Source organism: Triticum dicoccoides, chromosome 3B (genome assembly GCF_002162155.2).
Source record: "Triticum dicoccoides isolate Atlit2015 ecotype Zavitan chromosome 3B, WEW_v2.0, whole genome shotgun sequence".
Lineage (NCBI taxonomy): Eukaryota > Viridiplantae > Streptophyta > Magnoliopsida > Poales > Poaceae > Triticum > Triticum dicoccoides.
Window position 1 is genome coordinate 778,324,633 of NC_041385.1, and position 17,564 is coordinate 778,342,196.

The 17,564-nt window shown below is 48.2% G+C and overlaps 1 protein-coding gene and 1 long non-coding RNA gene across 2 annotated transcripts; one reads left to right on the forward strand and one right to left on the reverse strand.

Annotated features, from left to right (window-relative positions):
* The first annotated feature begins 7,330 nt into the window (after positions 1-7,330).
* Positions 7,331-9,826, forward strand: LOC119282195. The gene is made up of 2 exons (XM_037562509.1): positions 7,331-7,417; positions 7,940-9,826. The coding sequence occupies exon 2, from the start codon at positions 8,633-8,635 to the stop codon at positions 9,251-9,253; it is 621 nt and encodes a 206-aa protein (XP_037418406.1). The 5' UTR covers positions 7,331-7,417; positions 7,940-8,632; the 3' UTR covers positions 9,254-9,826.
* A 5,313-nt stretch (positions 9,827-15,139) lies between these two features.
* On the reverse strand, positions 15,140-15,838 carry LOC119278444. The gene is made up of 2 exons (XR_005137789.1): positions 15,744-15,838; positions 15,140-15,579 (listed from the first exon to the last, which is right to left on the reverse strand). It is a non-coding gene; the product is annotated as an uncharacterized LOC119278444 (long non-coding RNA).
* Between the last annotated feature and the right edge of the window lie 1,726 nt (positions 15,839-17,564).

The following is a 17,564-nucleotide window of genomic DNA, read 5'->3' on the forward strand; positions in this document are numbered from 1 at the left end:
TGTACTGAACTACTAATGCCTTGTGATGCTCTGAATTACTTGTGATGCCTCTGAATTACTTGTGATCACATTGAGAAAGACTTGTAAAGATGATGATCATCTTTAACAGAAAACAATTTGTGATGATTTTGCTAGTTTGCTGGGTTTTGTCTCCGACCATCGTGTCGTGATGATTTTGCAGGTACCCCGAGAGGCCCTTGAGTTTGCCGGAATGTCGATTAACTTCCGTTCCGGCAAATTCGGGTACTCCATATGTCCTATTTTCAGCAAAGGTCATGCTGAAATTTTCCGTGAATTTTAGCATGACTTTGCTAAAAATAGGACATATGGGGTACTTGTGACTAATGCATGGGCCGGGGTATCTTAGTAGTTAATTAAGTAGGATCAAGTGCCCCGGCGTACTTGTGACTAATGCATGGCTTTTAGGGTGCCTCGGTGTCGATAAAAACCGAAATGATGAACAGTTAGGCTTTTAGGGTGCCTTGGCGTTGAAAAACCCTCAATGATAAAAGCTTAGATTTTAGGATGCCTCGGTGTCGACAAACCCTAAATGATGAGACCATGATCTTGTTCCTTGACAATAACCAACTTTTTGACCAAACTTTGTTTCTATTTAGAGAGAAACATGGCCCACAACGATGAGGCCGGGGGTTCGGGCGGCAAGGCATTCTGGGAGCTGTCCCAGGAGATGAAGGAACAACCTCACTTGTATGAGGCCGCCGCCTTCCCCACCGATCCTGAGACCACGAATGGTGCCGCCGAGGATGACCACACTGATGCCACCACTGATGGTGCCGCCGAGGATGCCACCACTGATGATGGCGGCGCACGCACAGATAGCAGCCAGCCGAAGAGGCAACGGAAGGACCGGCGCCCGATCGTGCTCCGCACCCTCAAGGAGGAAGTTACTGAAGTGGACTCCAACGGGAATCCAACGGCGCCCGAACGAATAGTCAAGGGGTACTCGCTTCAGCTCGGGTGCATTGTCCGGAGCACCGTCTCGATCAACACCGAGAACCTGAGGCATCCTGACCGAGGGAATTTGCGCAACCTCCTCTTCACGAAGCTGCACGAACGATACAAGTTCCCCGCTGAATTCGAAAACACAAGCCTCAAAGGGAATAAAGTGAACAATGCTGCCCTCACGAAGATGAGCAAGGCCCTGTCTACTTGGAAAAGCAATGTGAAGAGAATGATCGAGAAAGGTGAGAGTTATGAGAAGATCAAGGAGAAAAATCCTTCGATCACCGAAGATGACTACAACGACTTCAAGATCAATTGCTCGAGCACCGCAAGCTCCCAATCAAGTGAGTGGGGGAAACAAATGCGGGAGCTGAACATAGGGGAACACACACTCGGTCCCGGCGGTTACAGAGTGGAGGAGCCTATATGGGACAAGGAGGAGGCGGACCGTGCCGAGCAAGGCCTACCGCCCCTCTTCGATAAATACGGTGACAAGCAGACCAGGAACTTTGTCAGGGCCCGATACAAGAAGGACCCGAAAACAAAGGAGCTTACCATGGATCCAAAGACCAGGCGGCTTGAGCTTGTTCTGGTAAGGAATACACCCCCACGTAATTAGCTCCATATGGTTGCATTCTAATTAATGAAGCCGAATTTCTAAATGGTTCACATTCCTTCCGCAGGCGACTGAAAGCAGTAGCGCGGGGTCGACTCAGAGCAACCCTTGGGACACCACTCTAAATAGGGGGTTGAATATAATGAAGAACAAGGATAAGCTCAGTAAGCCGACGTCAGCTGGTCGTGTGGCCGGCAAAGGCTTGTCGACAAAATGGGGGTCATACTATACCGCTGGTGTGCGGAAGGAGAAAAAGACCAGCTCGGAAAGCCAGGCGCGAGAGGTTCAAGAACTCAAGGCACAGGTGGCGCGGATTCCGGAGATTGTCCAAGAGCAAGTGGAACAACGACTCGGAGCGACGATCACCGCCCTTGTGCCTACCTTGATCTCGGGGTTGAGTGCGTGGATTGCGGGCGGCCAACAGGGGCCGCCCCCGATTCCTAGTTTCACGGCCAGCAACTCGCATAATGCGATGGCGGGGCCATTGGTGCCTCCGGCGGAGGCGGCATTGGTGTCTCCGACGCCGGCACGGGAGCTTAATGCACCCGGGTGTACGCCGGCCGGCACCTCTGCAGCAAGCGGCCCCTCCGTCAACTGCACGCCCGCCGTTGGCGGTGCCTCTACATTAGCCGAGCTCGACGCCATCATCACGGTAACTAATTAAGCCTCTCTCGGCCGAGGACTTCATCTCCTTGCCTTTGACTGGGCATCCCTGACGCCCTACATGTTTTCGCAGGGCGCCGCCGACGTTCCGTGCACTCTCCTCCACTTCGTGAACAACGAGTTGGTCGATGTCGCCAAGGGCAAAATCGTTCAACCGGGCAACCCCTTGTTCCACGGTACCCAGATGCCACCCAACTTGTTTAGGGTTCAACTGGTTCGGGTGCTGCCAGGCTGCGATGACTTGTTACCTCCGAATCGACCCGTCGGGGCCGACGATGATGACGTGATGACCCTCAGCGCCTGCCTGAGCTGGCCCCTGCTTTGGCCGAAGAGCCAGATTCGTTTGGGGGCGGGGGACACCACCCCAAAGACAACACCGCCAGTCGTGCCGGCGCCAAGTCGGCCCCATGGCAAGACCGCCGTAACGGTGCCGGACATCCCTATGCCACTGGATCCAAACATGCATATGGCACAGGATCAGAATGACGACGACGACGACTATGATACATTTGGCAACGTCGATCAGTACTTTGCCGAGCATGGGTACGATGGCGACTTCATGGGGCCTCCTTCTCAAGAACCAAACCCAACAAAAGACGTGTGCGATCTAGCTCGTACCGCGGAGAAGCCAAGTTGCAACAGGCGCCGTCTGGCGTTCAGCTCTCAGGAGACGCCTCCAGCTGCCGACTTCACCGAGCCTCAGATAGGCGAGGTGCGAAATATTATCAGCCCCAACACACTCAAGAAGGCGGTCTGTGAGCAAAACTCGGTCCCATTACAGGAGAAGAAGAAGGCACACAAAAGAAAGACTAAGAAGGGTGCGAGCCAGCCGACACCGAGTACGATCCGTGCTCAGGACGGGCCACCTTCACCTAAGGATATCTCGAGGAGGGTGCATGTGGCGGGTAGGGCGATGCTACCACCAAATATGCTCAATGCTGCAACCGGTGCTATGCGGAGTCTGCACGACAGTGTTCTTTCTTTGGAGAAGCGGCGTCTCAGAGAGAAGGATGTGGCATACCCGGTTTTCGTGGCCAAGGTGCCAGAGGGCAAGGGCTTTGTGGATGGCGACATCGGGGGTACGATCGTCCTGCGGTTTGATGACATCTTTGCTATGTTTAACCTTCATCCGCTGCACTACACCTTCGTTCGGCTATTTTCGCTGAGTATGGAGATGCGGATCATTCGCGACAAGACCCCGGACATCGTGATAGTCGACCCCTTCTACATGCGTGCCAAGATCTTGGGCAGCGCTGGGGACCGGCAAGTCGCGAGTTCTTACCTCGAAGGCGTCATTCTGGCAAACCAAGATAAGGATAACTTCCTTGTGCCTTACTTTCCCGAGTAAGTCCTCCCCTCAACCGGCCCGTAACATATGAATTCTTACTTTTCGATCGTTTTTCTTTTAACATTCCGTGTTTTCTGCAGTGACACACGTTGCACGCTCATCCTCCTAAGCCCCAAATATTCCATGGCCACGTATTTCGTCCCGGACCGTCAGTCGAACGTAGACTACACAAATGTCAAGAAGGTTCTTGATGATGTTCTCCCCGGCTACGCCCAATCTGGAGGCACCTTCACCAGGCCTATTCGTAAGTACGGCAAGCACGTGTTCTCCCACAATACGATGTTCTGCTGCGTCAAGCAGCCGCCTGGCGGTCAGAAGGGTGCCTACTACGCCATCCATCACATGCGGGCGATCGTACGGGACCATCATCAACTTCTGCTACCGAGTAAACTCCAAGATTGGGCCGCGAGCGTGTCGGCAATCCAGGACGCGGACCTCCGACAAGAATTCTTTCGCATCCAGTCGGAGTTTGCGGAAATCATCCATCAAGATGTCCTTCGTACCTCGGGGCAGTTCTACCTCAGAAATCAACCGTCCAACAGTGACATCGACACAATGCTACAAATGCAGGATGACAACGCTCGTTCTTTCATGACTCCCACGATAGACGGCGGCTTCATCCACGCTCCGGTCCCTTGAGTCAAGTTGTCTAGTTCTGAAACATCGATTGGCTCATGTTTTAATTAAACTTTAATGAACTTGTAGTATGTCTCTTTGGTTTCGAGAGTCGTTCAACTTAGATGTAATCGATGCTATTAATGTCTTGCTTTTCTCTTCCGATCGTTCTGTTGCATAATTATATATTGCTTATGTATTGTCTGTGAATTGGTACTAACGTTTCGTTTGGCTAGTGCATAGCGATGCCGACGTATGTCGTGTACAAGGGTAAGGTTCCCGGAGTCTACGATGACTGGGAGGAGTGTCGGAGACAGGTTCACCGATTCAGCGGTAACAGTTACAAAGGGTACACCACTAGGGCCGAGGCTGAATCTAGATACGCCCGCTATCTAGCGGGAGAGGGGAGGGAGCGTTGGAGGAACCGGATGAAGACGAGTTTCATCGTGATGATGCTCATCGTGATGACCGCAGCTCTCTTCTATGTGATGGTAGTTTAGATGATCGATATCGACTTGTAATGCGAAGATAAACTCGCTACTCGCGGTCTCGAGACTTGTAATATAATGTTCTATCTTTGTTCGGTCTTTTCAATTCGGAGACTAATATGATGAATTGTATTTGGAGACTAATATGATGAATTGTATTCAAAGACTAATCTTCTTTTGTATTTGATGAATCTATTGTTGATGTGTGTTGTCTATATTTTGTCAAATTATACATTTTGTAACCTGTGCAAAAAACAGAAAATAAAAAAATAAAAAAACCTAATATTCATACTAATGGCGCATCACATGACAGTGCGCCATTAGTATGACAGTGCATACTAATGGCGCATCACCGGGTAGTGTGCCATTAGTATGCTGCGGTTACTAATGGCGCATCCAGAGGTGGTGCGACATTAGTATGCCAAAGCACCTGGGTATACATGCCCCCTGGGAGGCATACTAATGGCGCACCCTCGCATATACTAATGGCGTACCAGGTGGTGCGCCATTAGTATACCAGATACTAATGGCGCACCAGGTGGTGCGCCATTAGTAAAAATTACTAATGGCGTGCTATCAATGGCGCACCAGTGATGCGCCATTAATGGTCATATTAGGTGCGCCATTAGTAGTGGTATTTCTAGTAGTGCTGCCTTGACGATCCCGGAGCGGCGGCCACACCCTGAACCGACGACCTCCGCCCCACCTTAGCTGCAGCATCTCTCCGGAGCTCTTCCACCGGCGATAGGCTGCGGGGCCGCTTGCACTGACTGGCGACATGCCCAGGCAGCCCTCACGGAGGCAAACGACCTTGTTCGTGCAGTCCTTCAAGAAGTGTCCTTTCTCCAAGCATTTGAAGCACCGGTCCCACATCTCCGGCATCACCTCCCTCCGAGGCGGTGAGCTGCTGTGCACCACCACCTTCGTCTGCTCCGCCTCGCGGTGGCGCTTCCAAAGCGACCGCTTTGAAGCAGGGGCTTCCTGCCATGGCGCAATCCTGCGCGACGGGGCTGCCACGGCGTCCTCCGTCGGGCCCCCACCAACAGCCTCCTCCGCAGCAGAGCCCTCCGACGCCGACGAGGTGCCAAGGCCAGAGACGACCGGTCGCTCCCCGTGGAACGAGGACGACACGGAGCACGGGCTACCAGCCATGGCGAACATATCTGGAACAGAAGAAACCGAGCGGCCAACAAGGAAGGAAGGGTTGCCCTCGCCGGAGAGGCGGACGGCAGGGGAGCGGTGGCCGCCGGAGCCGGAGCGGCTGTCGGCGGGTGGGTGGACGCCGGCGTCGGAGTGACGCACGGCGGAAGGGCCTAGGAGGCGAGAGGGAGAGCTAGGCGAGACAAGTCGCCGAAGTGAGTGATAAGCCACAATCCACAAAATTTCCTCTGATCGGCGACCAAGCTGTTGTCATGGTCCAAATATAGACTGAAAGAGTTATGACCAAGAGTAAAAAATGTCAGCACCTGATTAGTGTCTGCATCTCCTCTGATCTCTCTCAATCCATTTTGCGTGATATATTATCATGTTAATTACACAAAAGTTGCCGGAGTATGTTTTCAACTACCTTTTTTCTTGGGTCAAATTTTTGCGGTGTTTGGATGTAAGTTATCAAGTCTGTGGTGCATGTATTACCATGCCATTTATGCAGAAATTGCCGGTGCTATGTTTTTCAATAATATCTTTCCCCTGAGCCAAAGGTTATCATAGTGTTTGCCTATGGTGTAAATCAAAAAAAAAATCTGAAAAATTCGTGAATGTGATTATGAGCAAATGTTTTGGAAGCTTGCAAAGTTTGATCACCAAAAAAATAAAATGATCTCGATTCAAAACGAAATAGAAATGGCGCTCTCATTCACATGTTTTTAGCACAAACTTTGTTTTTTTTTGTGCAAAGCTCATGAATGTCATTTCTCTACCAAATTTTACAAGCACCTAAAACATTTCGTCAAAATCACATCCACAAAATTTCAGTTTTTTTTTTTTACAAATTTTGCTAAGTTTTTAATCGTGGATGCACCGGGGGCGCAATGTCCAGGGTGTAAAAACCACACTCTTTCGGCGACACGATGCCAGCGACGACGACTGAAGCTGTGGCCGCTTGGCTTGGTTCTGATGGTCGCGCTTCTGCCAGCAATAACTTCGGTGGTTGGTAGTTCATACTCCGTACGGCGGCCACGAGCTGCATCACGGGCGTCGACGATCCGGCCGACAGCCGAACCGGTGGAGACATGGCGCGGCGACGAGACCTCCAGCGGTGGGGTTGGGCGGTGGTGTTAGGGGTGGACGGACAAGCGATGACCGAAGGCTTCCTGGGTGAAATGGCCGGCGGTAGTAGGCGGGTGGATGAGCCGGCATGGCGCGGGAATGTTCAGCGGGGTAGTTGGGGCTACGCACGCGAGCGACAGTGTTTTGCTCGAGCCAAACAGGTGATGCAAATTTGTATCACCAAGTGCCCTATTTTACATCATGAAGAAAAATTGAGTAATTTTTTTTACATCTACATACATCATCCGTTGGAGCAGCATTTTTAGGTCTCCGTGAGGTAAAAATCAATTACTCCCTTCCTTTCTTTGGAAGAGGCAGATAATGCTTTTAAAACGTCGTATATCGGAGACGCTTAAAAAGACACCATCCCCTGTGCGTGCTAAATTGGCGAACCTCCTTCCTTCCTTTGGAAGAGGCAAATCGCCGAGCGACTCGCGCGCCGCCGCCGCCCAGAAGGTTTGTCTCTCCCCTCCCTCCCTCTCTCTGCTGCGCCGCCGCTAGGGTTAGCCTGGGCTGCGTCTTCGGCTCTTCGCCTAGACTCCGCGGGACGCGGTGTGGTTGCCCTCCCTCGCTCTGTCGCGGCCAGGAGGGAGGACCGGCGGTGGACGAGTTGCCGAGAGGAGGAGGGCCGCCGCTTGCTCTGCCGCCCCCGATCTGGAAAAAGAAGGAGCAACTCCGGCGGCGAAGGAGACGGGGCGAGGTGTCCCGCTCGACGGAGAGGACGGCGGATTGGGGGAGAAGATCTGAAGATGGATCAGGGGACTAGGGGAGAGCAGAGAGGATTGCCATGAGAGAGCAGAGGGGACTAGGGGAGAGCAGAGAGGATTGCCTGCTGTAAATATGAGGATCTGTTTGATTTGCTTGATGCTTGTGCTGCTGCTTGCTTTGCTTGACACTTTTGTTCGTTTCTCGTTTGCTCATTTCTTGGTGATCAATTGTTGCCATTTTTTACAACTAGTGTCCTTCGTCCTTTTGCAGGGAGGATTGGAGCATTGGATTCTGCAAAGGACTCCGTCCTTGAGATCCAGAATCAAGCTAAGCAGCAACTGCAGCGTGCAGCAATGGCAGCCTCTCCGGCTGAAGTTCTCCAGCGTTGCAAGAGGCAAAAGAAGGACCCCAGTTGTCTGGGAAACTCGCCGGTCCTTCCGGCCACGGCAACTGCAGACTGGTCCTCGCTCCAGCTCGACATAGTCCGCCGCATCGCCGACTCCTTCCTCGCCACCAATGACATTGACTGCTACATGGACTTGCGCGCCGTCTGCCACAGCTGGCGTTCCGCCACCCACGACCCCAAGGACAACATTTTGGACCACCGGTTCCTTCCGCGCCGATGGATCATCCTCGACGAGGTCTTTCAGAGTGGAACGCACCGCCTCTTGGTCAACACCGCCACCGGCCGAATCCTCCACAAAGAGCTCCCTCTGCTCTCTGACTACTATATCGTCACTACGTCTCTCGACGGCTTCTTCGTCCTGGCAGATAGGAGCCCCCCTCATGCTGCTCGTGTCTTCAACCCTCTCACTGGTGGCATCATCCCTTTCACGGTGCCCGTGCCGCCTGATGTGAATGCCCCCTGTTCGCTCTGCTTTGGGTTCGCTTCGCCCGTGCTCACCTTGCTCTCCAAGTCATGTTGCAAGATATACATAGCCAGTCCTCACAGTTTTGGCGCCCATGACTTTGAGCTTTCACTCTATGGTCTTATTAGGAGGCAGGTCAAAGGTGATTTGGCCGGCCCTTGGTGGCTATCAGCAAGAAACTTGGAATCAGACGAAACAGCTGGCGTGGTTGTCAAAGATCTGCGATGTGATGAAGTCGCTCCGTGTTGACCCGTTGAAGTTCTTTTCTGGTGATCCTCCTGATATGGGGTTTGCAGACGACACCCGGTGTTTCCTAATGGATTTTGGTGGACAACTGATGGCCATCATCAAGGGACAACTCGTCCAGAATTTAAGGTACGAAGCCAAGAACGGCGTGCTTTTGCATTTGAAGAGCATTGGCAACCATGCCATCTTCCTTGGTCATCATAGGTGCCTAGCTGTGGATACTGATATGTTCCCATTGATTGAGGCAAACTGTGTTTACTACACTGAACAACTGGGTTTATCTGCTCGTATATGGAAATGCAACATCAAGGACGAGAAAGTTGAGAGCATCTCGGAAGCCGTTGATTTTGTGAAGCAGGATAAGCAGTTTGTCCTCGTCGGCGACCGTCCTTTAATGATCATCCAGCTTCTGTCAAGCTACACCATAAATATCCAGGATTCTGAACTGGCCTTACAGCAGATCGCATGAGGTGCTGATAAACTGGATGATCTGGCCTATGGTATGCATTGCTAAGAAATGGCACCTGTTTTGTTATTTTGGTTAAGCCTTTGTTTCTTCCGGGCAAGAAACGGATTGACTCTTAGGTTGTATATTCTATGATGGAATTACTGTCTACTACCTTATGTCCTCCACTGTTTAGATTTATGCTAGCGTGCAATGTGGTTCTTAATTTCTGCAGTAGATAATGTCAGCTCAACCTGTCCCCCCTTTTATGTATTTAGCTTTGCAACTGAATCTTTAAAAATGTGTCATGCCTCATTGTTCTCTATAATCTTTTTAGTATTACAATATTTTCGTCTAGGCAGGAAACAAGTTTTAGATATTCTTACCAGTGGTTTGTGGAACTATTGTATGTCAAGGCCAGGGAGGGCTTCGAACAAAGTATGATATGGTGTTTCTGTTAGAATTAGTTTATAACCGTAATAGACGGTTTGTATGCCCAAAGCGCCGTACGGACGCATGTGTCCGTACGGACGCCTTCTCATTGTACAGACGCCTGTGATCACTGAACAAGCGCCTTCTCCTTGTAACCGACTTTGCCAAGAGACGCAAAGCCTTGTATAAATACCATCCGATGATCAATGAAAGAGAGAAGTTCGATTCATTCTCATTTACATTCAACATGTATTATTTTTGGAATGCTTCCTAGTGTGTACGCTTGTACCACATGTCCAGTTTGCTTTCGTCATTTCTTCTTGTTTCATAATTTCTTCTTCGAACAAAGCATGGAGCAGTTTGTCCTTGTCGCTATCCGCCCTTTCACAATCATCTAGCTTCTCTCAAGCTACACTATTGATACCCACGATTGTGAACTGGCCTTACGACAAATCACACAAGGTGCCTCTGATAAACTGGATGATTCAGCCTACGGGTTCCTGTTTTCTCATTGGTCTTATGTTTTGTCATACTGGTTATGCCTTAACTTCCTCCGGCCAAGAAACTGGTTGGCTCTAGGTTGTATGTTCTGTGATAGAATTAGTGTTTGCTAATCCCTCCGATCCATATTAATTTGGACATGCTGATATTTACCCAATGCTCCACTGTTTAGCTCAGATGTTATCTTGTGTGCAATGCGGTTCTTAATTTCTGTTGTAGATAATGCCGGATCTATTTTTTGCATGTAATGTTTCATCTATTTTTTGTGATGCTTTCTGGTGGCTACATGTCATCCTGTGTACAATTTGTTCTTTATTGGATTTCTTGAGAAATACAATTTGTAGCACAATTGCCCTTACAAACTAAGATGCGTGTTCTGCCAAGAATTAATGACGGAATTTGTAGTTGCTCTTTCTACACTGTGTCATGCATGCTCGTAAGATGCATGTGTTGATTGAATCATACTATGAAACAGAGCTATTGAGCATGAAGCTTGTTGGCCATATGCACCACTACTCATAATACAGTTGCCTATGAAGAATTCACTTGGCTGACAATTCTACTATTGTCAGTAGCCCTTTCTACAGTATAAAACAACAGTGAAAACCATTCTGTCAGGAGATTGTTATTTCAGTGGCCGAATGCAGTTATCAGGGTTCTACTCCACAAAATAAATACAAACTGATGATTCAGCAATGGCACCAGCTGAACAGCCATGATTTATTTGTGGATTAGAATAATTCGAAAATTGATAATTATTTCAGCCCATTCATACGCGAGGTTTGTATCACAAATATGTGATTTCATCCCAGAATACCGGGACAAGCAAAGTAGCTTCGTATGATTATTGGAAGCAAACAAAAGAGATTTGGGTCTGGTTCCTAATGTTCTGTCCATTGAAATATCCTGAGATATTTCACAGATGCCTATTGATTCATCTCAAGGTTTTACTTTCAAACACTTCTTCAAGTTACAAATTCTCATTTTCTTATATTCAATACAAGAAGAAATAATGCGATAAAGCTAGGCATTTGGACAATGAAAACACCAATCCGCCTTGGATAGATTAGCGTTTTAACTTGGGTACTACTATTCACCTGTGGAATAACTTATATTGCAGCCGAGCATACACAGTCGGCAACAAGAAAAGCTTCCCCACCAAATATATGTATGGAACACAAACAATCACCACAAGTAACTAAAGCAGTGTTTTTTTTGATAAAACATGATATTACTCCCTCCGTCCCATAATGTAAGATGTTTTTTTTGACAATTCTGTGATGAATTGAGTACATACGTTATACCAGAAACATGTAAATAAAACGCAGGCCCTCAGCAGGCAAATCAGTAGTTCATACAGGTCCTGACGTTGAAGTTCAGCAAACGAGCAAGAGTGTAACAGGTACGCAACTGGCCAGGTTTAAACCTTTCCAAACAGCACCCAGGCTCATACTTCATTTGGTCGGGAGCTGGCAGATAGTAGAGGATCCAAACTACTGCTTGTACTCAAAACTGAAGCCTGTGGAAACAACGAAAGTTCAAGCTAATATAACAAGGTAAGGTACAGCAAATTAGCGAGTGGCACTCAAGTGCAGCAACAACTGCACAAGAAATTCACTTGGATGATTGAATCAACATACCACTTGATCGGATTATGATATTTCTGGAAGGACGTGCTATTAACACGAAACCAGCCAAGTACCAGACCCCCAAACTATCCCGTATGTGGATGAAAGGTATTATGTGGTGGAAAGTGGCATTGACAAGCCAAACGATGTTAAAATGGTGCGTGTAATTCTGCTTTTGCCAAGGTAAACATTATCACTTGAATAAGTTTGGTCGATTTGTTTTTCATTTCTAACCTCAACAAACGGTTCAATGTCTAGTTTTCTAAATTCCAATATTATTCTACTATTTCCCTGACTAGGATAATAATATAATTTCAACAACCGTCACACATCGTGAGTACAGAAAGATGGAGTGATAGTTACTTACAGTGAGTAAAAGGCTTCCTTTCAATATTTATTAGTTCCGGATGTACTCCATGGTAAGCAAAGACGTTTAATACTTGGTGAATCCTTTCATCCTCATCTTGTTTAACATAATTGATTTCAACTGCCTTGAGATGTTTTGACACCAAAATTTGTTCCTTTGGCTTGTACATTTCACTCGTTTTTTCAATGTAACATTCCTGTCGCAAACAAAATATGTTACTTAAATGAATCAACAATATATGTAATTTCAAAGATACGACTGTTAGAAAACGTGAGGAAGAGAGAATGACCGAACAGTTTTCTGTATTGAGGAGGAGAGAGAGATATACAAGGTTACATGGGCCTGGGCCTCACTCTAGACTATGGGCCTGGGCCTGTACAAGACAAACACAACATACTTCACTCTAGACTATGGGCCTGGGCCTGTACAAGACAAGCACAACATATATACTTAACACCCCCCCTTCAAACTTAAGGTGGGTCAGGAGCATCTGATACACCAAGTTTGAGAGTGTGAAACCTATGCTGATCTCTAGTTTGTGCCTTGGTGAAGAAATCTGCGACTTGAAGCTCTGATGGGACATATTGTAGCTTAACAGTGGATTGTTGACAATGAGATCGAGTGAAAAATGCATCCACACCAATGTGTTTGGTCAACTCATGCTTGACTGGGTCATTAGCAATCTGAATAGCAGCAGTGCTGTCACAAAGAAGAGGTGTTGGTGTATGACATAAGACACCAAGATCATCCAATAGCCAGCGAAGCCATACAATCTCTGATGTAGTAGTAGAGAGAGCCCTAAGCTCTGCCTCGGTGCTGGAGCGAGACACGGCAGTTTGCTTCTTTGATTTCCATGCAATGAGAGATGTACCAAGAAATATGCAATAGCCAGTGACCGAGCGACGATCAATAGGATCACTCGCCCAAGTGGAATCAGAGTAAGCATGAAGCTGGAGCTGACTGGAATTAGCATAGAACAAGCGGCGAGATGTAGTTCCCCTTAAATACCTAAGGACTCGGAATAGGTGACCATGATGAACTGAGGTGGGAGCACAGACAAATTGACTGAGAATATGGACTGCATGTGCGATGTCAGGTCTGGTCACTGTGAGGTACACTAGACTGCCGACAATGTGACGGTAGCGCGAGGGATCCTCAAGAGGAGTGCCATCAGTAGGACGCAACTGCAGATGAAGCTCCATAGGTGTAGCAGCAATGCGCGTGTCAGTGAGACCTGAGCGAAGAATCAAATCCTGAGTGTACTTTTGCTGGGAGATATAGTAACCATCATCGGTGTGCTCAACCTCAATCCCGAGAAAATAGCTGAGAGACCCCAAATCTGACATCTTGAATTGTTCACTCAATTTTTTCTTAACAAAATCAATATACCCAACATCATCTCCAGTGATCAACATGTCATCTACATAAAGTAGAAGCAATGTACGGCCATGCTCAGATGTATGAATGAAGAGTGCAGGGTCATGTTCGCTAGGAGAAAAACCGGCAGCTTGAATCACAGAACTGAACCGCTCAAACCAGGCACGAGGGGCTGGCTTAAGCCCATAAAGAGCCTTTCGAAGACGACAAACATGACCTAATGGAACCTTGATACCTGGAGGTGGCTGCATATAAACCTCCTCATGTAAATCACCATGAATTAAGGCATTCTTCACATCCATGTGGTAAATTTTCCATGACCGAGTAGCAGCCACAGCAATTAGAGTTCGAACTGAAGTCATGTGAGCAACAGGAGCAAACGTCTTATCATAATCTTTCCCATGAGACTGCTGAAAACCTCTTGCAACAAGGCGAGCCTTGTAGCGTTCCACAGAACCATTTGACTTGGTTTTAACCTTATACACTCATTTGCAAGTGATAGGGACTGAACGAGGAGGTAATGGTACCAAATCCCATGTACCAGTACGCTCTAAGGCTGCAAGCTCCTCAAACATAGCCAGTTGCCACTCAGGTGACACAACTGCCTCCTGATAGGTACTAGGCTCAGAAACAACCCCTGCATACAAGTCCTTGTATCGCGTTGCTAGAGAAGAGCCGTCAGTGCAAGGATCAGTAGTACTGGCTGGAGGAGTAGAAGACAAAGGCATAGATGACTGCGTGTCACATGGAACTTTAGAACGACGAGTGTAATGGAAAGTACTGGCTGGAGGAGTAGAATAACGACGAGTGTAATGGAAAGGAAGACTATCTAGAGGTGGAGCTAGTGGAAGAGAGAAAGGAGCTGGTGAGGAAGGAGATGAAACATGTGGTGGAGATGGTTCTGATGTTAGGACAGAGGAAGGTTGTTCAGCTATGGACTCATCTAAAAAGATAGGTGGAAGTGAAAGAAACGAGGTAGACTCTAAAGAAGTTGAGGATGATGGTTTAGTGGAAGGGGAATAGAAGAAGGGTTGATCCTCAACAAAAGATACATCGCGAGAAAAGCGAATGCGGCGAGCAGAAGAATCATAGCAACGGTAGCCCTTATGTTCAAGACTATATCCAAGGAAGACACACTCAGCAGACTGAGCAGTCAACTTGGTACGCTCACGAGGTGCTAAAAGAACATAACAAGTACAACCAAAGACACGGAGGTGGTCATACGTGGGAGGAGAACCAAACAAAACCTCACCAGGACACTTGCCCTCAAGGCGGGTAGAAGGTTGGAGATTGATAAGATAAACAGCAGTTGAGATAGCTTCACCCCAAAAATGAGTGGGGACAAAGGAAGAAATCAGAAGGGTACGAGCTGTCTCAACAATATGGCGATGCTTACGCTCAGCAACGCCATTCTGAGCATGGGCACCAGGGCATGAAAGCTGAGGGAGAGTACCCTCAGATGAGAGAAACTCGCGAAAAGCAATAGATAGATACTTCCCCCCGGAGTCAGAACGAAAAACACGAACAGCACTGGAAAACTGAGTATGGACCATATGTACAAAAGCCTTATATATAGAAAACAACTCAGAACGATGCTTCGTAAAATAGACCCAAGTATGTCGAGAGTGATCATCAACAAATATGACATAATGTTTGTGGCCACCTTTTGAAACAAAGGGGGAAGGACCCCATACATCAGAGTGCACTAAATCAAAAGGATGACTAGAATGAGTAGTGCTGGAAGAGTATGGAAGCTGTATTTGTTTCCCTAGCTTACAACCCTTACAATGAAAACCAGCATCTATGGAAACATGACCCAAAACACCTTGTCGAACAAGGGTAGATAAACGAGAACCACACAAGTGACCTAAGCGATGGTGCCACTGGGCAAAAGAAAACGACGAAGTGGATCTTGATGTTGATGCAACCATCCGGAACGCGGATGTGGTGGAAGCTAAAGGAAGGTGTAAGGTGTCAAGGATGTAGAGGGATGTGGATCCTCTACGGCGATGGCCAGTTCCAATGACCCTCTTGCTCTGACGGTCCTGCACATAACAAAATGAGTCATCAAAACCAACAAAGTAGTTCATATCAGCAAGCTGGCCAACAGACATAAGATTCATGGACAGCTCTGGAGCAAAGGAGATGGCAGGAACAGAAAACTTGGATGTGCAAAGAGAACCCTGATGAGTAATAGAACAAGGTGTACCATCAGCAGTCTGAACAGAGGCACCATCCCGCACTGGCTGGCAAGACACAAGCTGAGAGCGATCAGAGGTCACATGGAAAGAAGCTCCAGAATCCAAAACCCAAGGCTGGGTTGCAGCAACGGCAGGCTGAGAGAGAACAGATGCAGAAGCACCCCTCGCTTGCTGCTGATAAGGAGCCTGGGGTGCACGACGCTGCTGATTGAGGGCCCGTCTAGTCTGAAACTCAGCTAACAGCTCTGGATGAAGCTTGAAACAACCATCTCTATGGTGTCCTGCCTTCTTGCAGAAAAGAGCAGACGACATCTGAAGATGTGGCCTTGGAGGCACCTGGCCGCTGAGGAAAAGCCAGAACACTAGTGTGTAGAGTCTGCGCAGAAGTAGTCCCAAGAGAACGGAGACGAGTCTCCTCAGCGATCAAGCTAGCAAGTTCCTCTGTCAAGGTGGGAGGAGTCGTACGACCAAGCAATTGAGTGCGAATGTTCTCAAAGTCTGGCTTGAGACCCATCACAAACTGAAACATGAGAGTCTGAAGGTCGTACTTTTCCTTCGCTGCACATGACTCACAACCAGAATTACCCTTTGGAACCATGGAACCTAGCTGCCCAGTGATGCGAGTGAAAGCTCCATAGTACTCTTCTATGGACATGTCTTCTGGCTGCCGAGTGTTGTGTAAATTCTGCAACAAGGAGAAATGAAGTGCACTGCTGGGCTGAAGGTAGCGCTGCTCAAAGTACTTCCATATCTCTTTAGCTGAAGTGTGATGCTCAAGACTCATTCGGAGTGAGGGTTCAACACCCAGAATTAAAACTCCCATCACACGATCATCGATCTTTTGCCAAGACTTCCTTGTTGCATCATCATTTGGACTAGGTGGATCATCTGTCAGATGAGAAACAAAACCAGCCGTCCTCAAGACAGTCCGGGCAGAAAATGCCCATTCCCTGTAGTTTGAACCATCAAGCTTGATATCTATGATGAAAGAACCAAATCCGAAATCATTTCTTGCCATAGTGGTGAGCGGCCAGCAGCTGGAAACACCCAATTTGATAGCAGCTGCAGGCAGCAACAAGAGATGAGCAGTAGACAGCCACAAACAGGAGCAGCAACCCACTAAGCTGGCTGCTGCTTGCTGGATCTCATTGGATAGAAGGAGGAGCTTGCTGGATCTTGCTAGATAGGAGGGGGAACGCCTGGAGCTTGCTGTAGAGCAGGGAAGGCACCAAGAGCTTGCTGGAGATGGCTGCTGGAGAGCAGGGGAAGTATTCTCACAGAGTAGCTGTGAGGACACACAGAGGAGCTGCTGGAGAGCAGCTCCTACAGGTTGATGACGAAGATGGGATGGGGCAACGATGTGGATGTCTCCTCACCAGATAGATCCGCCTGAATCACCTCACCGACGGCGATTTCATGGGTGGCGGCTGGAAGAGGGACTAGGGTTTGGTCCTGGTCTGATACCATGTTAGAAAACGTGAGGAAGAGAGAATGACCGAACAGTTTTCTGTATTGAGGAGGAGAGAGAGATATACAAGGTTACATGGGCCTGGGCCTCACTCTAGACTATGGGCCTGGGCCTGTACAAGACAAACACAACATACTTCACTCTAGACTATGGGCCTGGGCCTGTACAAGACAAGCACAACATATATACTTAACAACGACATCATAGATAGAAAAATTTATACCTTAGAGGAAAAACCTAGTTGAAGCGTAAACCTCTCAAGAATGGGTGAATGCTGGAGGAAGTAAACTAGACCACTGAAGTTAGCAGTCATACACCATTCACCAAGCAACAATGTTTTTAGCTTGCTGAAGATAGGGCA

Bases quoted from the DNA above. Each gene is read 5' to 3' on its own strand.
- LOC119282195 (XM_037562509.1), top strand. From the start codon at position 8,633: ATGACTTTGAGCTTTCACTCTATGGTCTTATTAGGAGGCAGGTCAAAG.